This window comes from Pararge aegeria, chromosome 26, assembly GCF_905163445.1.
Source record: "Pararge aegeria chromosome 26, ilParAegt1.1, whole genome shotgun sequence".
NCBI classification, from domain to species: domain Eukaryota; kingdom Metazoa; phylum Arthropoda; class Insecta; order Lepidoptera; family Nymphalidae; genus Pararge; species Pararge aegeria.
Genome location: NC_053205.1, coordinates 1,097,044 through 1,125,036, shown reverse-complemented (window position 1 = coordinate 1,125,036; position 27,993 = coordinate 1,097,044). Strand labels below are relative to the sequence as shown.

Here is a 27,993-nt window from a genome sequence, read left to right as displayed (position 1 = left end):
CAGGTGGCAGACCAGTGGAATAACACCTCGCACATGCTGAAGATTGGTAGTTGGGTACCTTCATCGGCTGAGCATGGAGAACCAAGACAGATGGGGCTCGACTGGATGCTGCAGTTCGACACCGGTGACAGACCAGTGGGAGTACACCTCGCACATGCTGAAGGTGAGTAGTTGGGTACCTTCATCGGCTGAGCACGGAGAACCCAGACCGTATGGGGCTCGACTGGATCCTGCAGTACGAGGCAGGTGACAGACCAGTGGTAGTATGTCTCACACATGCTGAAGGTGGGTACCTTCATCGGCTGAGCACGGAGAACCCAGACCGTATGGGGCTCGACTGGATCCTGCAGTACGAGGCAGGTGACAGACCAGTGGTAGTATGACTCACACATGCTGAAGGTGGGTACCTTCATCGGCTGAGCACGGAGAACCCATACCGTATGGGGCTCGACTGGATCCTGCAGTACGAGGCAGGTGACAGACCAGTGGTAGTATGTCTCACACATGCTGAAGGTGGGTACCTTCATCGGCTGAGCATGGAGAACAAAGACCGCATGGGGCTCGACTGGATCCTGCATTACGAGGCAGGTGGCAGACCAGTGGAATTACATCTCGCACATGCTGAAGATGGGTAGTTGGGTACCTTCATCGGCTGAGCATGGAGAACAAAGACCGCATGGGGCTCGACTGGATCCTGCATTACGAGGCAGGTGGCAGACCAGTGGAATTACACCTCGCACATGCTAAAGATGGGTAGTTGGGTACCTTCATCGGCTGAGCATGGAGAACAAAGACCGCATGGGGCTCGACTGGATCCTGCATTACGAGGCAGGTGGCAGACCAGTGGAATTACACCTCGCACATGCTGAAGATGGGTAGTTGGGTACCTTCATCGGCTGAGCATGGAGAACCAAGACAGATGGGGCCTGACTGGATGCTGCAGTTCAACACCGGTGACAGACCAGTGGGAGTACACCTCGCACATGCTGAAGGTGAGTAGTTGGGTACCTTCATCGGCTGAGCATGGAGAACCAAGACAGATGGGGCTCGACTGGATCCTGCATTACGAGGCAGGTGGCAGACCAGTGGAATAACACCTCGCACATGCTGAAGATGGGTAGTTGGGTACCTTCATCGGCTGAGCATGGAGAACCAAGACAGATGGGGCTCGACTGGATGCTGCAGTTCGACACCGGTGACAGACCAGTGGGAGTACACCTCGCACATGCTGAAGGTGAGTAGTTGGGTACCTTCATCGGCTGAGCACGGAGAACCCAGACCGTATGGGGCTCGACTGGATCCTGCAGTACGAGGCAGGTGACAGACCAGTGGTAGTATGTCTCACACATGCTCAAGGTGGGTACCTTCATCGGCTGAGCACGGAGAACCCAGACCGTATGGGGCTCGACTGAATCCTGCAGTACGAGGCAGTTGACAGACCAGTGGTAGTATGTCTCACACATGCTGAAGGTGGGTACCTTCATCGGTTGCATGGAGAACAAAGACCGCATGGGGCTCGACTGGATCCTGCATTACGAGGCAGGTGACAGACCAGTGGTAGTATGTCTCACACATGCTGAAGGTGGGTACCTTCATCGGCTGAGCATGGAGAACAAAGACCGCATGGGGCTCGACTGGATCCTGCATTAGGAGGCAGGTGGCAGACCAGTGGAATTACACCTCGCACATGCTGAAGATGGGTAGTTGGGTACCTTCATCGGCTGAGCATGGAGAACAAAGACCGCATGGGGCTCGACTGGATCCTGCATTACGAGGCAGGTGGCAGACCAGTGGAATTACACCTCGCACATGCTGAAGATGGGTAGTTGGGTACCTTCATCGGCTGAGCATGGAGAACCAAGACAGATGGGGCTCGACTGGATCCTGCATTACGAGGCAGGTGGCAGACCAGTGGAATTACACCTCGCACATGCTGAAGGTGAGTAGTTGGGTACCTTCATCGGCTGAGCACGGAGAACCCAGACCGTATGGGGCTCGACTGGATCCTGCAGTACGAGGCAGGTGACAGACCAGTGGTAGTATGTCTCACACATGCTGAAGGTGGATACCTTCATCGCCTGAGCATGGAGAACCAAGACAGATGGGGCTCGACTGGATCCTGCATTACGAGGCAGGTGGCAGACCAGTGGAATAACACCTCGCACATGCTGAAGATTGGTAGTTGGGTACCTTCATCGGCTGAGCATGGAGAACCAAGACAGATGGGGCTCGACTGGATGCTGCAGTTCGACACCGGTGACAGACCAGTGGGAGTACACCTCGCAGATGCTGAAGGTGAGTAGTTGGGTACCTTCATCGGCTGAGCACGGAGAACCCAGACCGTATAGGGCTCGACTGGATCCTGCAGTACGAGGCAGGTGACAGACCAGTGGTAGTATGTCTCACACATGCTGAAGGTGGATACCTTCATCGGCTGAGCATGGAGAACCAAGACAGATGGGGCTCGACTGGATCCTGCATTACGAGGCAGGTGGCAGACCAGTGGAATAACACCTCGCACATGCTGAAGATTGGTAGTTGGGTACCTTCATCGGCTGAGCATGGAGAACCAAGACAGATGGGGCTCGACTGGATGCTGCAGTTCGACACCGGTGACAGACCAGTGGGAGTACACCTCGCACATGCTGAAGGTGAGTAGTTGGGTACCTTCATCGGCTGAGCACGGAGAACCCAGACCGTATGGGGCTTGACTGGATCCTGCAGTACGAGGCAGGTGACAGACCAGTGGTAGTATGTCTCACACATGCTGAAGGTGGGTACCTTCATCGGCTGAGCACGGAGAACCCAGACCGTATGGGGCTCGACTGGATCCTGCAGTACGAGGCAGGTGACAGACCAGTGGTAGTATGACTCACACATGCTGAAGGTTGGTACCTTCATCGGCTGAGCACGGAGAACCCAGACCGTATGGGGCTCGACTGGATCCTGCAGTACGAGGCAGGTGACAGACCAGTGGTAGTATGTCTCACACATGCTGAAGGTGGGTACCTTCATCGGCTGAGCATGGAGAACAAAGACCGCATGGGGCTCGACTGGATCCTGCATTACGAGGCAGGTGGCAGACCAGTGGAATTACATCTCGCACATGCTGAAGGTGGATACCTTCATCGCCTGAGCATGGAGAACCAAGACAGATGGGGCTCGACTGGATCCTGCATTACGAGGCAGGTGGCAGACCAGTGGAATAACACCTCGCACATGCTGAAGATTGGTAGTTGGGTACCTTCATCGGCTGAGCATGGAGAACCAAGACAGATGGGGCTCGACTGGATGCTGCAGTTCGACACCGGTGACAGACCAGTGGGAGTACACCTCGCAGATGCTGAAGGTGAGTAGTTGGGTACCTTCATCGGCTGAGCACGGAGAACCCAGACCGTATAGGGCTCGACTGGATCCTGCAGTACGAGGCAGGTGACAGACCAGTGGTAGTATGTCTCACACATGCTGAAGGTGGATACCTTCATCGGCTGAGCATGGAGAACCAAGACAGATGGGGCTCGACTGGATCCTGCATTACGAGGCAGGTGGCAGACCAGTGGAATAACACCTCGCACATGCTGAAGATTGGTAGTTGGGTACCTTCATCGGCTGAGCATGGAGAACCAAGACAGATGGGGCTCGACTGGATGCTGCAGTTCGACACCGGTGACAGACCAGTGGGAGTACACCTCGCACATGCTGAAGGTGAGTAGTTGGGTACCTTCATCGGCTGAGCACGGAGAACCCAGACCGTATGGGGCTTGACTGGATCCTGCAGTACGAGGCAGGTGACAGACCAGTGGTAGTATGTCTCACACATGCTGAAGGTGGGTACCTTCATCGGCTGAGCACGGAGAACCCAGACCGTATGGGGCTCGACTGGATCCTGCAGTACGAGGCAGGTGACAGACCAGTGGTAGTATGACTCACACATGCTGAAGGTTGGTACCTTCATCGGCTGAGCACGGAGAACCCAGACCGTATGGGGCTCGACTGGATCCTGCAGTACGAGGCAGGTGACAGACCAGTGGTAGTATGTCTCACACATGCTGAAGGTGGGTACCTTCATCGGCTGAGCATGGAGAACAAAGACCGCATGGGGCTCGACTGGATCCTGCATTACGAGGCAGGTGGCAGACCAGTGGAATTACATCTCGCACATGCTGAAGATGGGTAGTTGGGTACCTTCATCGGCTGAGCATGGAGAACAAAGACCGCATGGGGCTCGACTGGATCCTGCATTACGAGGCAGGTGGCAGACCAGTGGAATTACACCTCGCACATGCTAAAGATGGGTAGTTGGGTACCTTCATCGGCTGAGCATGGAGAACAAAGACCGCATGGGGCTCGACTGGATCCTGCATTACGAGGCAGGTGGCAGACCAGTGGAATTACACCTCGCACATGCTGAAGATGGGTAGTTGGGTACCTTCATCGGCTGAGCATGGAGAACCAAGACAGATGGGGCCTGACTGGATGCTGCAGTTCAACACCGGTGACAGACCAGTGGGAGTACACCTCGCACATGCTGAAGGTGAGTAGTTGGGTACCTTCATCGGCTGAGCATGGAGAACCAAGACAGATGGGGCTCGACTGGATGCTGCAGTGCGACACCGGTGACAGACCAGTGGGAGTACACCTCGCATATGCTGAAGGTGAGTAGTTGGATACCTTCATCGGCTGAGCACGGAGAACCAAGACAGATGGGGCTCGACTGGATCCTGCAGTACGAGGCAGGTGACAGACCAGTGGTAGTACACCTCGCACATGCTGAAGGTGAGTAGTTGGGTACCTTCATTGGCTGAGCACGGAGAACCCAGACGGATGGGGCTCGACTGGATCCTGCAGTACGAGGCAGGTGACAGACCAGTGGTAGTATGTCTCACACATGCTGAAGGTGGGTACCTTCATCGGCTGAGCATGGAGAACAAAGACCGCATGGGGCTCGACTGGATCCTGCATTACGAGGCAGGTGGCAGACCAGTGGAATTACACCTCGCACATGCTGAAGATGGGTAGTTGGGTAGCTTTAACGGCTGAGCACGGAGAACCAAGACAGATGGGGCTCGACTGGATGCTGCAGTTTGACACCGGAGACAGACCAGTGGGAGTACACCTCGCATATGCTGAAGGTGAGTAGTTGGATACCTTCATCGGCTGAGCACGGAGAACCAAGACAGATGGGGCTCGACTGGATCCTGCAGTACGAGGCAGGTGACAGACCAGTGGTAGTATGCCTCACACATGCTGAAGGTGGGTACCTTCATCGGCTGAGCATGGAGAACCAAGACAGATGGGGCTCGACTGGATGCTGCAGTTCGACACCGGTGACAGACCAGTGGGAGTACACCTCGCACATGCTGAAGGTGAGTAGTTGGGTACCTTCATCGGCTGAGCACGGAGAACCCAGACCGTATGGGGCTCGACTGGATCCTGCAGTACGAGGCAGGTGACAGACCAGTGGTAGTATGTCTCACACATGCTGAAGGTGGATACCTTCATCGGCTGAGCATGGAGAACCAAGACAGATGGGGCTCGACTGGATGCTTCAGTTCGACACCGGTGACAGACCAGTGGGAGTACACCTCGCACATGCTGAAGGTGAGTAGTTGGGTACCTTCATCGGCTGAGCACGGAGAACCCAGACCGTATGGGGCTCGACTGGATCCTGCAGTACGAGGCAGGTGGCAGACCAGTGGTAGTATGTCTCACACATGCTCAAGGTGGGTACCTTCATCGGCTGAGCACGGAGAACCCAGACCGTATGGGGCTCGACTGAATCCTGCAGTACGAGGCAGGTGACAGACCAGTGGTAGTATGTCTCACACATGCTGAAGGTGGGTACCTTCATCGGCTGAGCATGGAGAACAAAGACCGCATGGGGCTCGACTGGATCCTGCATTACGAGGCAGGTGGCAGACCAGTGGAATTACACCTCGCACATGCTGAAGATGGGTAGTTGGGTACCTTCATCGGCTGAGCATGGAGAACAAAGACCGCATGGGGCTCGACTGGATCCTGCATTACGAGGCAGGTGGCAGACCAGTGGAATTACACCTCGCACATGCTGAAGATAAGTAGTTGGGTACCTTCATCGGCTGAGCATGGAGAACCAAGACAGATGGGGCTCGACTGGATCCTGCATTACGAGGCAGGTGGCAGACCAGTGGAATTACACCTCGCACATGCTGAAGATGGGTAGTTGGGTACCTTCATCGGCTGAGCATGGAGAACCAAGACAGATGTGGCTCGACTTTATGCTGCAGTTCGACACCGGTGACAGACCAGTGGGAGTACACCTCGCACATGCTGAAGGTGAGTAGTTGGGTACCTTCATCGGCTGAGCACGGAGAACCCAGACCGTATGGGGCTCGACTGGATCCTGCATTACGAGGCAGGTGACAGACCAGTGGTAGTATGTCTCACACATGCTGAAGGTGGATACCTTCATCGGCTGAGCATGGAGAACCAAGACAGATGGGGCTCGACTGGATCCTGCATTACGAGGCAGGTGGCAGACCAGTGGAATAACACCTCGCACATGCTGAAGATTGGTAGTTGGGTACCTTCATCGGCTGAGCATGGAGAACCAAGACAGATGGGGCTCGACTGGATCCTGCAGTACGAGGCAGGTGACAGACCAGTGGTAGTATGTCTCACACATGCTGAAGGTGGGTACCTTCATCGGCTGAGCATGGAGAACCAAGACAGATGGGGCTCGACTGGATCCTGCAGTACGAGGCAGGTGACAGACCAGTGGTAGTATGTCTCACACATGCTCAAGGTGGGTACCTTCATCGGTTGAGCACGGAGAACCCAGACCGTATGGGGCTCGACTGAATCCTGCAGTACGAGGCAGGTGACAGACCAGTGGTAGTATGTCTCACACATGCTGAAGGTGGGTACCTTCATCGGCTGAGCATGGAGAACAAAGACCGCATGGGGCTCGACTGGATCTTGCATTACGAGGCAGGTGGCAGACCAGTGGAATTACACCTCGCACATGCTGAAGATGGGTAGTTGGGTACCTTCATCGGCTGAGCATGGAGAACCAAGACAGATGGGGCTCGACTGGATCCTGCATTACGAGGCAGGTGGCAGACCAGTGGAATTACACCTCGCACATGCTGAAGATGGGTAGTTGGGTACCTTCATCGGCTGAGCATGGAGAACCAAGACAGATGGGGCTCGACTGGATGCTGCAGTTCGACACCGGTGACAGACCAGTGGGAGTACACCTCGCACATGCTGAAGGTGAGTAGTTGGGTACCTTCATCGGCTGAGCACGGAGAACCCAGACCGTATGGGGCTTGACTGGATCCTGCAGTACGAGGCAGGTGACAGACCAGTGGTAGTATGTCTCACACATGCTGAAGGTGGGTACCTTCATCGGCTGAGCACGGAGAACCCAGACCGTATGGGGCTCGACTGGATCCTGCAGTACGAGGCAGGTGACAGACCAGTGGTAGTATGACTCACACATGCTGAAGGTGGGTACCTTCATCGGCTGAGCACGGAGAACCCAGACTTTATGGGGCTCGACTGGATCCTGCAGTACGAGGCAGGTGACAGACCAGTGGTAGTATGTCTCACACATGCTGAAGGTGGGTACCTTCATCGGCTGAGCATGGAGAACAAAGACCGCATGGGGCTCGACTGGATCTTGCATTACGAGGCAGGTGGCAGACCAGTGGAATTACACCTCGCACATGCTGAAGATGGGTAGTTGGGTACCTTCATCGGCTGAGCATGGAGAACCAAGACAGATGGGGCTCGACTGGATCCTGCATTACGAGGCAGGTGGCAGACCAGTGGAATTACACCTCGCACATGCTGAAGATGGGTAGTTGGGTACCTTCATCGGCTGAGCATGGAGAACCAAGACAGATGGGGCTCGACTGGATGCTGCAGTTCGACACCGGTGACAGACCAGTGGGAGTACACCTCGCACATGCTGAAGGTGAGTAGTTGGGTACCTTCATCGGCTGAGCATGGAGAACCAAGACAGATGGGGCTCGACTGGATCCTGCATTACGAGGCAGGTGGCAGACCAGTGGAATAACACCTCGCACATGCTGAAGATTGGTAGTTGGGTACCTTCATCGGCTGAGCATGGAGAACCAAGACAGATGGGGCTCGACTGGATGCTGCAGTTCGACACCGGTGACAGACCAGTGGGAGTACACCTCGCACATGCTGAAGGTGAGTAGTTGGGTACCTTCATCGGCTGAGCACGGAGAACCCAGACCGTATGGGGCTCGACTGGATCCTGCAGTACGAGGCAGGTGACAGACCAGTGGTAGTATGTCTCACACATGCTGAAGGTGGGTACCTTCATCGGCTGAGCACGGAGAACCCAGACCGTATGGGGCTCGACTGGATCCTGCAGTACGAGGCAGGTGACAGACCAGTGGTAGTATGACTCACACATGCTGAAGGTGGGTACCTTCATCGGCTGAGCACGGAGAACCCAGACCGTATGGGGCTCGACTGGATCCTGCAGTACGAGGCAGGTGACAGACCAGTGGTAGTATGTCTCACACATGCTGAAGGTGGGTACCTTCATCGGCTGAGCATGGAGAACAAAGACCGCATGGGGCTCGACTGGATCCTGCATTACGAGGCAGGTGGCAGACCAGTGGAATTACACCTCGCACATGCTGAAGATGGGTAGTTGGGTACCTTCATCGGCTGAGCATGGAGAATAAAGACCGCATGGGGCTCGACTGGATCCTGCATTACGAGGCAGGTGCCAGACCAGTGGAATTACACCTCGCACATGCTGAAGATGGGTAGTTGGGTACCTTCATCGGCTGAGCATGGAGAACCAAGACAGATGGGGCCTGACTGGATGCTGCAGTTCGACACCGGTGACAGACCAGTGGGAGTACACCTCGCACATGCTGAAGGTGAGTAGTTGGGTACCTTCATCGGCTGAGCACGGAGAACCAAGACAGATGGGGCTCGACTGGATGCTGCAGTTCGACACCGGTGACAGACCAGTGGGAGTACACCTCGCACATGCTGAAGATTGGTAGTTGGGTACCTTCATCGGCTGAGCATGGAGAACCAAGACAGATGGGGCTCGACTGGATGCTGCAGTTCGACACCGGTGACAGACCAGTGGGAGTACACCTCGCACATGCTGAAGGTGAGTAGTTGGATACCTTCATCGGCTGAGCACGGAGAACCCAGACCGTATGGGGCTCGACTGGATCCTGCAGTACGAGGCAGGTGACAGACCAGTGGTAGTATGTCTCACACATGCTGAAGGTGGGTACCTTCATCGGCTGAGCACGTAGAACCCAGACCGTATGGGGCTCGACTGGATCCTGCAGTACGAGGCAGGTGACAGACCAGTGGTAGTATGACTCACACATGCTGAAGGTGGGTACCTTCATCGGCTGAGCACGGAGAACCCAGACCGTTTGGGGCTCGACTGGATCCTGCAGTACGAGGCAGGTGACAGACCAGTGGTAGTATGTCTCACACATGCTGAAGGTGGGTACCTTCATCGGCTGAGCATGGAGAACAAAGACCGCATGGGGCTCGACTGGATCCTGCATTACGAGGCAGGTGGTAGACCAGTGGAATTACACCTCGCACATGCTGAAGATGGGTAGTTGGGTACCTTCATCGGCTGAGCATGGAGAACAAAGACCGCATGGGGCTCGACTGGATCCTGCATTACGAGGCAGGTGCCAGACCAGTGGAATTACACCTCGCACATGCTGAAGATGGGTAGTTGGGTACCTTCATCGGCTGAGCATGGAGAACCAAGACAGATGGGGCCTGACTGGATGCTGCAGTTCGACACCGGTGACAGACCAGTGGGAGTACACCTCGCACATGCTGAAGGTGAGTAGTTGGGTACCTTCATCGGCTGAGCACGGAGAACCAAGACAGATGGGGCTCGACTGGATGCTGCAGTTCGACACCGGTGACAGACCAGTGGGAGTACACCTCGCACATGCTGAAGGTGTGTAGTTGGGTACCTTCATCGGCTGAGCACGGAGAACCCAGACCGTATGGGGCTCGACTGGATCCTGCAGTACGAGGCAGGTGACAGACCAGTGGTAGTATGTCTCACACATGCTGAAGGTGGGTACCTTAATCGGCTGAGCATGGAGAACAAAGACCGCATGGGGCTCGACTGGATCCTGCATTACGAGGCAGGTGGCAGACCAGTGGAATTACACCTCGCACATGCTGAAGATGGGTACTGAAGATGGGTAGTTGGGTACCTTCATTGGCTGAGCATGGAGAACCAAGACAGATGGGGCTCGACTGGATGCTGCAGTGCGACACCGGTGACAGACCAGTGGGAGTACACCTCGCATATGCTGAAGGTGAGTAGTTGGATACCTTCATCGGCTGAGCACGGAGAACCAAGACAGATGGGGCTCGACTGGATCCTGCAGTACGAGGCAGGTGACAGACCAGTGGTAGTACACCTCGCACATGCTGAAGGTGAGTAGTTGGGTACCTTCATTGGCTGAGCACGGAGAACCCAGACGGATGGGGCTCGACTGGATCCTGCAGTACGAGGCAGGTGACAGACCAGTGGTAGTATGTCTCACACATGCTGAAGGTGGGTACCTTCATCGGCTGAGCATGGAGAACAAAGACCGCATGGGGCTCGACTGGATCCTGCATTACGAGGCAGGTGGCAGACCAGTGGAATTACACCTCGCACATGCTGAAGATGGGTAGTTGGGTAGCTTTAACGGCTGAGCACGGAGAACCAAGACAGATGGGGCTCGACTGGATGCTGCAGTTCGACACCGGAGACAGACCAGTGGGAGTACACCTCGCATATGCTGAAGGTGAGTAGTTGGATACCTTCATCGGCTGAGCACGGAGAACCAAGACAGATGGGGCTCGACTGGATCCTGCAGTACGAGGCAGGTGACAGACCAGTGGTAGTATGCCTCACACATGCTGAAGGTGGGTACCTTCATCGGCTGAGCATGGAGAACCAAGACAGATGGGGCTCGACTGGATGCTGCAGTTCGACACCGGTGACAGACCAGTGGGAGTACACCTCGCACATGCTGAAGGTGAGTAGTTGGGTACCTTCATCGGCTGAGCACGGAGAACCCAGACCGTATGGGGCTCGACTGGATCCTGCAGTACGAGGCAGGTGACAGACCAGTGGTAGTATGTCTCACACATGCTGAAGGTGGATACCTTCATCGGCTGAGCATGGAGAACCAAGACAGATGGGGCTCGACTGGATGCTTCAGTTCGACACCGGTGACAGACCAGTGGGAGTACACCTCGCACATGCTGAAGGTGAGTAGTTGGGTACCTTCATCGGCTGAGCACGGAGAACCCAGACCGTATGGGGCTCGACTGGATCCTGCAGTACGAGGCAGGTGACAGACCAGTGGTAGTATGTCTCACACATGCTCAAGGTGGGTACCTTCATCGGCTGAGCACGGAGAACCCAGACCGTATGGGGCTCGACTGAATCCTGCAGTACGAGGCAGGTGACAGACCAGTGGTAGTATGTCTCACACATGCTGAAGGTGGGTACCTTCATCGGCTGAGCATGGAGAACAAAGACCGCATGGGGCTCGACTGGATCCTGCATTACGAGGCAGGTGGCAGACCAGTGGAATTACACCTCGCACATGCTGAAGATGGGTAGTTGGGTACCTTCATCGGCTGAGCATGGAGAACAAAGACCGCATGGGGCTCGACTGGATCCTGCATTACGAGGCAGGTGGCAGACCAGTGGAATTACACCTCGCACATGCTGAAGATAAGTAGTTGGGTACCTTCATCGGCTGAGCATGGAGAACCAAGACAGATGGGGCTCGACTGGATCCTGCATTACGAGGCAGGTGGCAGACCAGTGGAATTACACCTCGCACAAGCTGAAGATGGGTAGTTGGGTACCTTCATCGGCTGAGCATGGAGAACCAAGACAGATGTGGCTCGACTTTATGCTGCAGTTCGACACCGGTGACAGACCAGTGGGAGTACACCTCGCACATGCTGAAGGTGAGTAGTTGGGTACCTTCATCGGCTGAGCACGGAGAACCCAGACCGTATGGGGCTCGACTGGATCCTGCATTACGAGGCAGGTGACAGACCAGTGGTAGTATGTCTCACACATGCTGAAGGTGGATACCTTCATCGGCTGAGCATGGAGAACCAAGACAGATGGGGCTCGACTGGATCCTGCATTACGAGGCAGGTGGCAGACCAGTGGAATAACACCTCGCACATGCTGAAGATTGGTAGTTGGGTACCTTCATCGGCTGAGCATGGAGAACCAAGACAGATGGGGCTCGACTGGATCCTGCAGTACGAGGCAGGTGACAGACCAGTGGTAGTATGTCTCACACATGCTGAAGGTGGGTACCTTCATCGGCTGAGCATGGAGAACCAAGACAGATGGGGCTCGACTGGATCCTGCAGTACGAGGCAGGTGACAGACCAGTGGTAGTATGTCTCACACATGCTCAAGGTGGGTACCTTCATCGGTTGAGCACGGAGAACCCAGACCGTATGGGGCTCGACTGAATCCTGCAGTACGAGGCAGGTGACAGACCAGTGGTAGTATGTCTCACACATGCTGAAGGTGGGTACCTTCATCGGCTGAGCATGGAGAACAAAGACCGCATGGGGCTCGACTGGATATTGCATTACGAGGCTGGTGGCAGACCAGTGGAATTACACCTCGCACATGCTGAAGATGGGTAGTTGGGTACCTTCATCGGCTTAGCATGGAGAACCAAGACAGATGGGGCTCGACTGGATCCTGCATTACGAGGCAGGTGGCAGACCAGTGGAATTACACCTCGCACATGCTGAAGATGGGTAGTTGGGTACCTTCATCGGCTGAGCATGGAGAACCAAGACAGATGGGGCTCGACTGGATGCTGCAGTTCGACACCGGTGACAGACCAGTGGGAGTACACCTCGCACATGCTGAAGGTGAGTAGTTGGGTACCTTCATCGGCTGAGCACGGAGAACCCAGACCGTATGGGGCTCGACTGGATCCTGCAGTACGAGGCAGGTGACAGACCAGTGGTAGTATGTCTCACACATGCTGAAGGTGGGTACCTTCATCGGCTGAGCACGGAGAACCCAGACCGTAAGGGGCTCGACTGGATCCTGCAGTACGAGGCAGGTGACAGACCAGTGGTAGTATGACTCACACATGCTGAAGGTGGGTACCTTCATCGGCTGAGCACGGAGAACCCAGACTTTATGGGGCTCGACTGGATCCTGCAGTACGAGGCAGGTGACAGACCAGTGGTAGTATGTCTCACACATGCTGAAGGTGGGTACCTTCATCGGCTGAGCATGGAGAACAAAGACCGCATGGGGCTCGACTGGATCTTGCATTACGAGGCAGGTGGCAGACCAGTGGAATTACACCTCGCACATGCTGAAGATGGGTAGTTGGGTACCTTCATCGGCTGAGCATGGAGAACCAAGACAGATGGGGCTCGACTGGATCCTGCATTACGAGGCAGGTGGCAGACCAGTGGAATTACACCTCGCACATGCTGAAGATGGGTAGTTGGGTACCTTCATCGGCTGAGCATGGAGAACCAAGACAGATGGGGCTCGACTGGATGCTGCAGTGCGACACCGGTGACAGACCAGTGGGAGTACACCTCGCATATGCTGAAGGTGAGTAGTTGGATACCTTCATCGGCTGAGCACGGAGAACCAAGACAGATGGGGCTCGACTGGATCCTGCAGTACGAGGCAGGTGACAGACCAGTGGTAGTACACCTCGCACATGCTGAAGGTGAGTAGTTGGGTACCTTCATTGGCTGAGCACGGAGAACCCAGACGGATGGGGCTCGACTGGATCCTGCAGTACGAGGCAGGTGACAGACCAGTGGTAGTATGTCTCACACATGCTGAAGGTGGGTACCTTCATCGGCTGAGCATGGAGAACAAAGACCGCATGGGGCTCGACTGGATCCTGCATTACGAGGCAGGTGGCAGACCAGTGGAATTACACCTCGCACATGCTGAAGATGGGTAGTTGGGTAGCTTTAACGGCTGAGCACGGAGAACCAAGACAGATGGGGCTCGACTGGATGCTGCAGTTCGACACCGGAGACAGACCAGTGGGAGTACACCTCGCATATGCTGAAGGTGAGTAGTTGGATACCTTCATCGGCTGAGCACGGAGAACCAAGACAGATGGGGCTCGACTGGATCCTGCAGTACGAGGCAGGTGACAGACCAGTGGTAGTATGCCTCACACATGCTGAAGGTGGGTACCTTCATCGGCTGAGCATGGAGAACCAAGACAGATGGGGCTCGACTGGATGCTGCAGTTCGACACCGGTGACAGACCAGTGGGAGTACACCTCGCACATGCTGAAGGTGAGTAGTTGGGTACCTTCATCGGCTGAGCACGGAGAACCCAGACCGTATGGGGCTCGACTGGATCCTGCAGTACGAGGCAGGTGACAGACCAGTGGTAGTATGTCTCACACATGCTGAAGGTGGATACCTTCATCGGCTGAGCATGGAGAACCAAGACAGATGGGGCTCGACTGGATGCTTCAGTTCGACACCGGTGACAGACCAGTGGGAGTACACCTCGCACATGCTGAAGGTGAGTAGTTGGGTACCTTCATCGGCTGAGCACGGAGAACCCAGACCGTATGGGGCTCGACTGGATCCTGCAGTACGAGGCAGGTGACAGACCAGTGGTAGTATGTCTCACACATGCTCAAGGTGGGTACCTTCATCGGCTGAGCACGGAGAACCCAGACCGTATGGGGCTCGACTGAATCCTGCAGTACGAGGCAGGTGACAGACCAGTGGTAGTATGTCTCACACATGCTGAAGGTGGGTACCTTCATCGGCTGAGCATGGAGAACAAAGACCGCATGGGGCTCGACTGGATCCTGCATTACGAGGCAGGTGGCAGACCAGTGGAATTACACCTCGCACATGCTGAAGATGGGTAGTTGGGTACCTTCATCGGCTGAGCATGGAGAACAAAGACCGCATGGGGCTCGACTGGATCCTGCATTACGAGGCAGGTGGCAGACCAGTGGAATTACACCTCGCACATGCTGAAGATAAGTAGTTGGGTACCTTCATCGGCTGAGCATGGAGAACCAAGACAGATGGGGCTCGACTGGATCCTGCATTACGAGGCAGGTGGCAGACCAGTGGAATTACACCTCGCACATGCTGAAGATGGGTAGTTGGGTACCTTCATCGGCTGAGCATGGAGAACCAAGACAGATGTGGCTCGACTTTATGCTGCAGTTCGACACCGGTGACAGACCAGTGGGAGTACACCTCGCACATGCTGAAGGTGAGTAGTTGGGTACCTTCATCGGCTGAGCACGGAGAACCCAGACCGTATGGGGCTCGACTGGATCCTGCATTACGAGGCAGGTGACAGACCAGTGGTAGTATGTCTCACACATGCTGAAGGTGGATACCTTCATCGGCTGAGCATGGAGAACCAAGACAGATGGGGCTCGACTGGATCCTGCATTACGAGGCAGGTGGCAGACCAGTGGAATAACACCTCGCACATGCTGAAGATTGGTAGTTGGGTACCTTCATCGGCTGAGCATGGAGAACCAAGACAGATGGGGCTCGACTGGATCCTGCAGTACGAGGCAGGTGACAGACCAGTGGTAGTATGTCTCACACATGCTGAAGGTGGGTACCTTCATCGGCTGAGCATGGAGAACCAAGACAGATGGGGCTCGACTGGATCCTGCAGTACGAGGCAGGTGACAGACCAGTGGTAGTATGTCTCACACATGCTCAAGGTGGGTACCTTCATCGGTTGAGCACGGAGAACCCAGACCGTATGGGGCTCGACTGAATCCTGCAGTACGAGGCAGGTGACAGACCAGTGGTAGTATGTCTCACACATGCTGAAGGTGGGTACCTTCATCGGCTGAGCATGGAGAACAAAGACCGCATGGGGCTCGACTGGATCTTGCATTACGAGGCAGGTGGCAGACCAGTGGAATTACACCTCGCACATGCTGAAGATGGGTAGTTGGGTACCTTCATCGGCTGAGCATGGAGAACCAAGACAGATGGGGCTCGACTGGATCCTGCATTACGAGGCAGGTGGCAGACCAGTGGAATTACACCTCGCACATGCTGAAGATGGGTAGTTGGGTACCTTCATCGGCTGAGCATGGAGAACCAAGACAGATGGGGCTCGACTGGATGCTGCAGTTCGACACCGGTGACAGACCAGTGGGAGTACACCTCGCACATGCTGAAGGTGGGTAGTTGGGTACCTTCATCGGCTGAGCACGGAGAACCCAGACCGTATGGGGCTCGACTGGATCCTGCAGTACGAGGCAGGTGACAGACCAGTGGTAGTATGTCTCACACATGCTGAAGGTGGGTACCTTCATCGGCTGAGCACGGAGAACCCAGACCGTAAGGGGCTCGACTGGATCCTGCAGTACGAGGCAGGTGACAGACCAGTGGTAGTATGACTCACACATGCTGAAGGTGGGTACCTTCATCGGCTGAGCACGGAGAACCCAGACTTTATGGGGCTCGACTGGATCCTGCAGTACGAGGCAGGTGACAGACCAGTGGTAGTATGTCTCACACATGCTGAAGGTGGGTACCTTCATCGGCTGAGCATGGAGAACAAAGACCGCATGGGGCTCGACTGGATCTTGCATTACGAGGCAGGTGGCAGACCAGTGGAATTACACCTCGCACATGCTGAAGATGGGTAGTTGGGTACCTTCATCGGCTGAGCATGGAGAACCAAGACAGATGGGGCTCGACTGGATCCTGCATTACGAGGCAGGTGGCAGACCAGTGGAATTACACCTCGCACATGCTGAAGATGGGTAGTTGGGTACCTTCATCGGCTGAGCATGGAGAACCAAGACAGATGGGGCTCGACTGGATGCTGCAGTTCGACACCGGTGACAGACCAGTGGGAGTACACCTCGCACATGCTGAAGGTGAGTAGTTGGGTACCTTCATCGGCTGAGCACGGAGAACCCAGACCGTATGGGGCTCGACTGGATCCTGCAGTACGAGGCAGGTGACAGACCAGTGGTAGTATGTCTCACACATGCTGAAGGTGGGTACCTTCATCGGCTGAGCACGGAGAACCCAGACCGTAAGGGGCTCGACTGGATCCTGCAGTACGAGGCAGGTGACAGACCAGTGGTAGTATGACTCACACATGCTGAAGGTGGGTACCTTCATCGGCTGAGCACGGAGAACCCAGACTGTATGGGGCTCGACTGGATCCTGCAGTACGAGGCAGGTGACAGACCAGTGGTAGTATGTCTCACACATGCTGAAGGTGGGTACCTTCATCGGCTGAGCATGGAGAACAAAGACCGCATGGGGCTGGACTGGATCCTGCATTACGAGGCAGGTGGCAGACCAGTGGAATTACATCTCGCACATGCTGAAGATGGGTAGTTGGGTACCTTCATCGGCTGAGCATGGAGAACAAAGACCGCATGGGGCTCGACTGGATCCTGCATTACGAGGCAGGTGGCAGACCAGTGGTAGTATGTCTCACACATGCTGAAGGTGGGTACCTTCATCGGCTGAGCACGGAGAACCCTGACCGTAAGGGGCTCGACTGGATCCTGCAGTACGAGGCAGGTGACAGACCAGTGGTAGTATGACTCACACATGCTGAAGGTGGGTACCTTCATCGGCTGAGCACGGAGAACCCAGACTGTATGGGGCTCGACTGGATCCTGCAGTACGAGGCAGGTGACAGACCAGTGGTAGTATGTCTCACACATGCTGAAGGTGGGTACCTTCATCGGCTGAGCATGGAGAACAAAGACCGCATGGGGCTCGACTGGATCCTGCATTACGAGGCAGGTGGCAGACCAGTGGAATTACATCTCGCACATGCTGAAGATGGGTAGTTGGGTACCTTCATCGGCTGAGCATGGAGAACAAAGACCGCATGGGGCTCGACTGGATCCTGCATTACGAGGCAGGTGGCAGATCAGTGGAATTACACCTCGCACATGCTGAAGATGGGTAGTTGGGTACCTTCATCGGCTGAGCATGGAGAACAAAGACCGCATGGGGCTCGACTGGATCCTGCATTACGAGGCAGGTGGCAGACCAGTGGAATTACACCTCGCACATGCTGAAGATGGGTAGTTGGGTACCTTCATCGGCTGAGCATGGAGAACCAAGACAGATGGGGCCTGACTGGATGCTGCAGTTCGACACCGGTGACAGACCAGTGGGAGTACACCTCGCACATGCTGAAGGTGAGTAGTTGGGTACCTTCATCGGCTGAGCACGGAGAACCCAGACCGTAAGGGGCTCGACTGGATCCTGCAGTACGAGGCAGGTGACAGACCAGTGGAATTACACCTCGCACATGCTGAAGATTGGTAGTTGGGTACCTTCATCGGCTGAGCATGGAGAACCAAGACAGATGGGGCTCGACTGGATGCTGCAGTGCGACACCGGTGACAGACCAGTGGGAGTACACCTCGCATATGCTGAAGGTGAGTAGTTGGATACCTTCATCGGCTGAGCACGGAGAACCCAGACCGCATGGGGCTCGACTGGATCCTGCATTACGAGGCAGGTGGCAGACCAGTGGAATTACATCTCGCACATGCTGAAGATGGGTAGTTGGGTACCTTCATCGGCTGAGCATGGAGAACAAAGACCGCATGGGGCTCGACTGGATCCTGCATTACGAGGCAGGTGGCAGACCAGTGGAATTACACCTCGCACATGCTGAAGATGGGTAGTTGGGTACCTTCATCGGCTGAGCATGGAGAACAAAGACCGCATGGGGCTCGACTGGATCCTGCATTACGAGGCAGGTGGCAGACCAGTGGAATTACACCTCGCACATGCTGAAGATTGGTAGTTGGGTACCTTCATCGGCTGAGCATGGAGAACCAAGACAGATGGGGCTCGACTGGATCCTGCATTACGAGGCAGGTGGCAGACCAGTGGAATAACACCTCGCACATGCTGAAGATTGGTAGTTGGGTACCTTCATCGGCTGAGCATGGAGAACCAAGACAGATGGGGCTCGACTGGATGCTGCAGTGCGACACCGGTGACAGACCAGTGGGAGTACACCTCGCATATGCTGAAGGTGAGTAGTTGGATACCTTCATCGGCTGAGCACGGAGAACCAAGACAGATGGGGCTCGACTGGATCCTGCAGTACGAGGCAGGTGACAGACCAGTGGTAGTACACCTCGCACATGCTGAAGGTGAGTAGTTGGGTACCTTCATTGGCTGAGCACGGAGAACCCAGACGGATGGGGCTCGACTGGATCCTGCAGTACGAGGCAGGTGACAGACCAGTGGTAGTATGTCTCACACATGCTGAAGGTGGGTACCTTCATCGGCTGAGCATGGAGAACAAAGACCGCATGGGGCTCGACTGGATCCTGCATTACGAGGCAGGTGGCAGACCAGTGGAATTACACCTCGCACATGCTGAAGATGGGTAGTTGGGTAGCTTTAACGGCTGAGCACGGAGAACCAAGACAGATGGGGCTCGACTGGATGCTGCAGTTCGACACCGGTGACAGACCAGTGGGAGTACACCTCGCTTATGCTGAAGGTGAGTAGTTGGATACCTTCATCGGCTGAGCACGGAGAACCAAGACAGATTGGGCTCGACTGGATCCTGCAGTACGAGGCAGGTGACAGACCAGTGGTAGTACACCTCGCACATGCTGAAGGTGAGTAGTTGGGTACCTTCATTGGCTGAGCACGGAGAACCCAGACGGATGGGGCTCGACTGGATCCTGCAGTACGAGGCAGGTGACAGACCAGTGGAATTACACCTCGCACATGCTGAAGATGGATACCTTCATCGGCTGAGCATGGAGAACCAAGACAGATGGGGCTCGACTGGATCCTGCAGTACGAGGCAGGTGACAGACCAGTGGTAGTATGTCTCACACATGCTGAAGGTGGGTACCTTCATCGGCTGAGCATGGAGAACAAAGACCGCATGGGGCTCGACTGGATCCTGCATTACGAGGCAGGTGACAGACCAGTGGTAGTATGTCTCACACATGCTGAAGGTGGGTACCTTCATCGGCTGAGCATGGAGAACCAAGACAGATGGGGCTCGACTGGATCCTGCAGTACGAGGCAGGTGACAGACCAGTGGAATTACACCTCGCACATGCTGAAGATGGATACCTTCATTGGCTGAGCATGGAGAACCAAGACAGATGGGGCTCGACTGGATCCTGCAGTACGAGGCAGGTGACAGACCAGTGGTAGTATGTCTCACACATGCTGAAGGTGGATACCTTCATCGGCTGAGCATGGAGAACCAAGACGGATGGGGCTCTACTGGATCCTGCCGTACGAGGCAGGTGACAGACCAGTGGTAGTATGTCTCATACATGCTGAAGGTGGATACATTCATCGGCTGAGCATGGAGAACCAAGACAGATGGGACTCGGCAGGATCCTGCAGTACGAGGCAGGTGACAGACCAGTGGTAGTATGTCTCACACATGCTGAAGGTGGATACCTTCATCGGCTGAGCATGGAGAACCAAGACAGATTGGGCTCGACTGGATCCTGCAGTACGAGGCAGGTGACAGACCAGTGGAATTACACCTCGCACATGCTGAAGATGGATACCTTCATCTGCTGAGCATGGAGAACCAAGACAGATGGGGCTCGACTGGATCCTGCAGTACGAGGCAGGTGACAGACCAGTGTTAGTATGTCTCCCACATGCTGAAGGTGGATACCTTCATCGGCTGAGCATGGAGAACCAAGACAGATGGGGCTCGACTGGACCCTGCAGTACGAGGCAGGTGACAGACCAGTGGTAGTATGTCTCCCACATGCTGAAGGTGGGTACCTTCATCGGCTGAGCATGGAGAACCAAGACAGATGGGGCTCGACTGGACCCTGCAGTACGAGGCAGGTGACAGACCAGTGGTAGTATGTCTCACACATGCTGAAGGTGGGTACCTTCATCGGCTGAGCATGGAGAACCAAGACAGATGGGGCTCGACTGGATCCTGCAGTACGAGGCAGGTGACAGACCAGTGGAATTACACCTCGCACATGCTGAAGATGGGTAGTTGGGTACCTTCATCGGCTGAGCATGGAGAACCAAGACAGATGGGGCTCGACTGGATCCTGCAGTACGAGGCAGGTGACAGACCAGTGGTAGTAAGTCTCACACAAGCTGAAGGTGGATACCTTCATCGGCTGAGCATGGAGAACCAAGACAGATGGGGCTCGACTGGATCCTGCAGTACGAGGCTGGTGACAGTCCAGTGGAATAACACCTCACAAATGCTGAAGGTGGGTACCTTCATCGGATGAGCATGGAGAACTTACACCGCATGACCCTAGAATGGATCCTGCAGTTCGAGGCCGGTGACAGACCAGTGGAAGTACACCTCGCATGAAATTTGGCATGCACGGAAAAGAAAGTACTTTTTTATCCAGATTCCTTAAGTAGGTCCCGAGGAAAAACTTAATTTTTTTTAAGTAGTAAGCCGCGGCCAGATCTCTTCGAAATTCGGTATGCATGTCGGACATTCTATACCGTTCTCTTAAATAGATCAATCTGAAGATTAAAAATTGTTAACGAGCGAAGCTCTAGACCCAATTCTGAAGTCCACGCAGACGAAGTCGCGGGCTAATTAGAGAAGCTAATAATTAAATATCACCATTGACGAGAATACTGTACTCAAGCTTCTCAAAACTCTAAAAACTAATAAGGGAGCCGGTAGCGATGGTATTCCTCCAATTTTTCTAACCAAATGTGCTACGAATCTGGCGAAACCTCTCACGATCATCTTTAACCTCTCTTTAAATGTCTACTGCAGTTTCCCAGACATCTGGAAACAAGCACTAATAGTCCCCATTCATAAAAGTGGATCAAAAACTCAAATAGAGAATTACCGACCTATCTCTATTCTTAACGTAATGAGCAAACTTTTCGAATCAGTTATTTATTCATACATATCCCCAATCATTTCGAGATCTATCCCTTACGAGCAGCATGGCTTCATGAAAAATCGTTCCACTGTTACCAACTTAGCAGTCTTCACGGACTATGTATTGCGAAGCATGGATGAGAGATGCCAGGTGGATGTGATCTACACGGATTTCGAAAAAGCTTTCGACCGTGTGGATCACGTGATCCTACTCCACAAGCTAAGCGTCCTAGGAATAAGCGGGAACTTGCTCCGATGGCTGACTTCATACATCAAAAACCGTATGCAGGCTGTAGTAACGGGCAGTGCTAGGAGCAACTTTGTAACCATACCGTCAGGGGTACCCCAAGGGTCTATCCTTGGTCCCCTCTTATACAACGCCTATCTTTATGATATTGGTAGCTGTTTCAGCCATGCGCAACATTTAATGTTTGCTGACGATATGAAAATTTTCCTTAAAATACGTTTCCTTGAGGATTGTTCTCGGCTGCAAGAAGACTTAAACAACCTGAGTAAGTACTATGCCAGGAATAGAATTATTGTTAACGTTAAAAAATGTCACCACATTACTCTATCCCGTAAAACTAGCTCAATAACTTACGACTATCAAATCAATGGTTCAAACATTGCTAAAGTCCAAACCGTCCGAGACCTGGGTATTAAAATCGACACTAAACTATCGATGAATGACCACGTCGAAGTTGTGGCGGACAAAGCCTACAAACAACTAGGATTTGTTAAACGAGTAACACGTAATTTCAGTAATATAGAATGTATAAAAACCTTGTATTTTGCGTATGTTCGTAGTATTCTCGAATATGCATGCAACATTTGGTCACCCTATTATATTATACATACTCATAGGCTTGAATCAATACAAAAACAATTTCTTAAGTACCTGGCCTTCAAAGAATTCAAAAAATTTAACAGTTACAAAGAAGCCTGTACTCATTACAAAATTGACTCCCTGGAACTAAGAAGAAACCAAAGTGACATGCTACTGCTACAAGCTATTTTGACTGGACGAATTGACTGTCCTAGACTGCTGTCTGCATTTTCACTCAATGCTTCCTCCTTTAGGCCTCGAAAACCGCAGCTATTACGTGTACCAAAATCAAATACAATCTACGCTCGAAATTCCGTGCTTTTACGCCTGGCACGTACCTATAATAAAACTTACTCAGATATTGATCTTTTTCACTTATCCAAAATACAATTAAAAACAGAAATATCTAGCCTACATCGGAAACTTAATAACGTGTAAGTTATAATATTTATATTAATATCTATAATAGTACATAAATACATATTATCAATGCATACTCTCTCTCACACACACGCGCACACACACACACACACACACACACACACACACACACATACATACATACACACACACACACACACACACACACACACACACACACTACAAACACACACACACACACTTTGTAATTATCTTACTACTCTTTTGTATTATTAATATCTTGTTAAATTGTAAAGCTTGTTTAAATTGTTTAGTTTCTTCAAATTTCCAAACCTGTTGTAATTAGTAGTTTAGGTATAGCATTTAAGTAAATTGTCAAGCTAAGGATTGTAATCCTATTTGGCCTTATTTTAGCATTAAGTCTAAATGTAAAATTATATTGTATGCAACGCTGTTGATTACAAATAAATGAATAAAATAAAATAAAATAAAAATAAATATTTACTTTATTCCAGGCCGGGTTCATCAGACACACAGTCAACAAGATCACCTTCTCCGAGCAATGCTACTATGTAGCCGGAGAGCTGTGCGCGGATATGGCAGCCCTACGTCTGAGGAGTGCGGACCAGGACAGCCTCGCGTCAGACACCTTGGCACCCTTGCCTAACCCCAAGTTAGTAGAATAATATGTCATTTTTTTTTAAATGCCCTGGAAAATATTAAAGATTTGTCTCATTGTGTCAGTGTATTCGTTGTTTTTTTAATTTGTTTCCTTGAGGACGGGCAAAGATCATCGACTTTACAGCCTATTCAGTCGTATAACCGTTTTATCACGTGGCGTATTCTAAAGACCTAAATGCCTTAGAAATGTCATAGAAAATGTTAAGGAGTCGTTTCATTGTGTCTGTGTATCCGTTTTCAAGGTGTCCCGATCTAGAGACCTAATTGAGTTAGAAACTCCATAAAAATGTTTGTGTGATGAGCACGAATGTTTTTCAGTGTCTGGCTGTTTATCTGTATATTATTCATAAAATATTCATCAGTCATCTTAGTACCCATAACACAAGCTACGCTTACTTTGGGGCTATGTGTATTGTCGTAGTATATTTATTTATTTTTTATTTGCTTGTGATTTTTCAGCATGATGGGCCCCGGATACATGCCCTACGCTGGCTCGTACGGATACCAGCCCATCCCGTTCAAGTATAGCTCGTGCGTCACCAGCGAACACACTATATACGGGTGAGCGCTTTGACTGACAAAATATTGTAACAAGTTTATTACTGTATATGGTATATATATATATATATATATATATATAATATATTTTTATTAAGGACACTAACATAATATATATATATATATATATAAATAAATTTAATTTAATTTAGAAACATGTAGATACTTTAGTTTTATGTATGCGTTTGGATAGAAGCAGGCGTTACTTTACGGAATTCCATGATATATTAAGGAGGAGCGAAACGTGCGTAGAGGGTACCTTGCCGAAGATATGTGTGGTGTGGAAAATAGGAATAATATTGAAGAAATTTTAAAATTACACTGTACAAATTAAGCTTAATTTTCATAATAGTATATGTTTTATGGAGACGGCTTGTATGCTCACTCATGTTATTTGTGGTCTCACTCATATCCATTGTGCATGCACTCATATTCTTTGCAGTATCACTCATTTATAACCCAAATCTTTTCAGTTACAATCGTGAGGAGAGCGTGCTGTCCGGTAGTGGAGGTTCAAGTGCCGGGTCGGACCATCTCACCGCGAAGGAACCAACGGGTATGTTAATCATATAGATTTTAAAATCATCGTTATTTCTGCACGTGTATGTTCACTGCTGAGCATGTATGCTTTCACAAAAACATTGTTAAAACTTAACTTCGTTCTTCAACCGAGAAAAACTTGAACAGTGGCTAATAGTCATCCTGGATAACACATGTTTTGAAATGTCAAGTCTGTATGTTTGCAACTACTTAACCATCAACATAAAAATACATTATGCCGTCTTAATAAGCCACCAAACAGTCAGAAGGGTATCTTTCCTGACAGTTATATTTTACAATATAATAATGACTTTTCTCGTGTATAAAGATGTAGTTTTAGTTGACTACTTACGTTAAACTTCGTCATCAAGAAATGCTTTTCAAGAATTTTATTGTATTCTTGTAAATGTATTTTAAGACAACTGTTTCTACTTTGCCTATTGTTGTTTATGTTGTACGTAATTTTGGGTTATTCTCGAGTAATTCTCAAGTAAGAAAAGAGACCACTTCTGAATTTCGGTTATCACTATTGCAGCGACCCGCGAGAATGAGGTGAAGTCAACGTCTAGTGGGTCAGGCGCAAGTGCGGCGGCGGACGGGGGAGGGGGAGGGGCCCGACGCTCTCACTCCCACTCGAGTGGCTCCGACCGCGCCACCGACAGGCCTGTGCTCTTCCTCTAACGGTACACTCATCTCATTTGTGTGTACACTCATATCATTTGTGTATACACTCATATCATTTGGCTATACTCCCATATCATTTGTAAATATACTCGAGCCTCCTTCCTCTTCCTTCATTTATACATTCCTGATATTTTTATATACACTTATATAACATGGTTTCTTAAAGGGTAGATCTACGGTCACAAACTTGGCACTATTCTTAGATTTTCTTACTGATAAGTTAGATAGTCGTGACCAAGTTGATGCTGTATATACTGACTATAGCAAAGCTTTTGACAGGATTGACCACATCTTGCTTCTAAAAAAACTGGCCTCCCTTGGGATCAGAGGATATTTGTTTCGCTGGTTTTCTTCTTATATTAATAACAGACTTCAAACAGTTGTGTTAAATGGTTTTAAATCAAATTGGATGGCCGTACCGTCGGGTGTGCCCCAAGGGTCCTTATTGGGACCCTTTTTATTCACTATTTTTATTCATGATATCGATCTCTGCTTTATACATTCAAAATTTTTACTTTTTGCTGATGACTTGAAGGTATTTCGTACAGTCAATAATGTTAAAGATGCGGAACTTTTACAAGCTGACTTGTTTAGATTAGATGATTACTGCATTCAAAATAAACTTGATCTTAATGTCTTAAAGTGTAACTCTATATCTTTTACTAGGAAAAGGGAACCTTTTCTCTATGACTACATTTTAAAACATCAAAACCTTAACAGAACTGATATTATAAGAGATCTCGGGGTACTCCTCGACACTAAACTAATTTTTGATTATCATATAGATGCTATTGTGACCAAAGCATTTAAAGCTTTAGGTTTTATTATACGTGTTAGTAAACCATTCAAAAAAATGAAAACCATCAAAATCCTCTACTGTTCACTGGTCCGTAGTCAACTAGAGTATGCTTGCCAAATATGGAATCCTGCGTATCACATTTATATCAATAAATTAGAAAGTATTCAAAAGAAATTCATTAGATTCCTTAAGCACAAATTTCACCTTCCTAAAACTTCCTACGAAATATCATGTTCGGATTTACACCTTGTACCCCTTCATACACGTAGAAACATTGCCGACGTTTGTCTCTTACTTAACATTGTTAGAGGGTCAATAGATAGTCCGGAATTACTTACTAAGTTAGATTTATTTGTACCCTCGCGATTACCTAGGCATAAAAAGATTCTGCACGTACCCTTAACTAAAACTAAGAATAGATTTAATTACTTTTTAATCCGTGTCTCTCGCCTTCTTAATTCTGTTTACAATGACCCCGAAATTGACCTATTTTATGGTAATATGAATAGTGTACGTCGCAAATTAGTAGATAAACTGTTGCATGCTAGGTAAACTTAACACTTTGTTTTAGTTTGCTGCGTTTTTGCTGGGTTCTATCAGGTACCCTTGTTTATATAAGACTTATCTGTGGAAACCTGTTATTAGTTTTAAGTCAATCAATCTGTTAACTAGTTAGTATCTACAACTGTTGGTTTTCCAATTAAAGAAAAAATAAAAATAAAATAATTTAGCTATACATACTTACAATTTGTATATACACTCATGTCATGATTTGCTAGTCGTCGATTCATTCGTGTCTACCGCACATCATTCACTCATTGCACTGTTCGAACACACAATGTTAACATTAACATTATTATTATTAACAATTTTTTTCTTTTTGGTTTCAGGACAAAATTCTAAAGTGTCCGTCACTGCCAAATAAAATTATAGGAATTTCGTACGTATTTATGAAATATAAGAACAATAAACAAAATCGATATAGACGTCTAATGAATACCAAAACTGAACCAAATATAATCTCATTAAAATTTTCTTTGCTTATTTTTTTGAGTTAAGAGCATTTTTTTGTCAGACAAAAACAAATCTAAACAGTTTTTTGGAATATCTATCTGACTTATATAATAATTTCTGTTATCTCCGAGCTGATATGTGTGTTTTTGTTTTGTTATATTTAGGAAAATAATCTTTCGAGTGCATATTAATTATGTATGTTTTGGAAATGGTCCTCCTTCACGGAATTAGTTAAATATGAACTTATGTTACAAAATGTTATCTTGTTATATTATACTTATTATCTTAGCATTATAATATTATAAAGCAAGATAGTTTTTTATAAATTTTTTATAAAAAATTATAATTTTTTTTTACAAATTTAAAAGGCATATGAAAACCTTTGACTCTCTGGCAATCGCGGCCTGAGCGCTTTCCCAATCATGCTACGGCTCTCCTACCATCGATGCCGGAATTAGTATAATAGGTAGAAGAGCCGTAGCTTGCCAGAGAGTCGCAGGTTCAAATCCTGTCGGTTCCAAAAATTTTTAAATGCTTTTTAAATGCTTTTTAAATTTATAAATAAAATA

The 27,993-nt window shown here is 50.6% G+C and overlaps 1 protein-coding gene across 2 annotated transcripts in view; it reads left to right on the top strand.

Annotated features, from left to right (window-relative positions):
- Nucleotides 1–27,629, top strand: part of LOC120635444 (segment polarity protein dishevelled homolog DVL-3) — a 41,967-nt gene extending 14,338 nt beyond the window's left edge. For both annotated transcript variants that reach the window (XM_039906471.1, XM_039906470.1), the window contains exons 5-9: nt 23,664–23,821; nt 24,289–24,390; nt 24,861–24,943; nt 25,463–25,610; nt 27,301–27,629. In XM_039906471.1, coding sequence (XP_039762405.1) covers nt 23,664–23,821; nt 24,289–24,390; nt 24,861–24,943; nt 25,463–25,608 — 489 coding nt within the window. In that variant the 3' untranslated portion in view covers nt 25,609–25,610; nt 27,301–27,629. The remainder of the gene's footprint in view (nt 1–23,663; nt 23,822–24,288; nt 24,391–24,860; nt 24,944–25,462; nt 25,611–27,300) is intronic.
- Nucleotides 27,630–27,993: the final 364 nt, after the last annotated feature.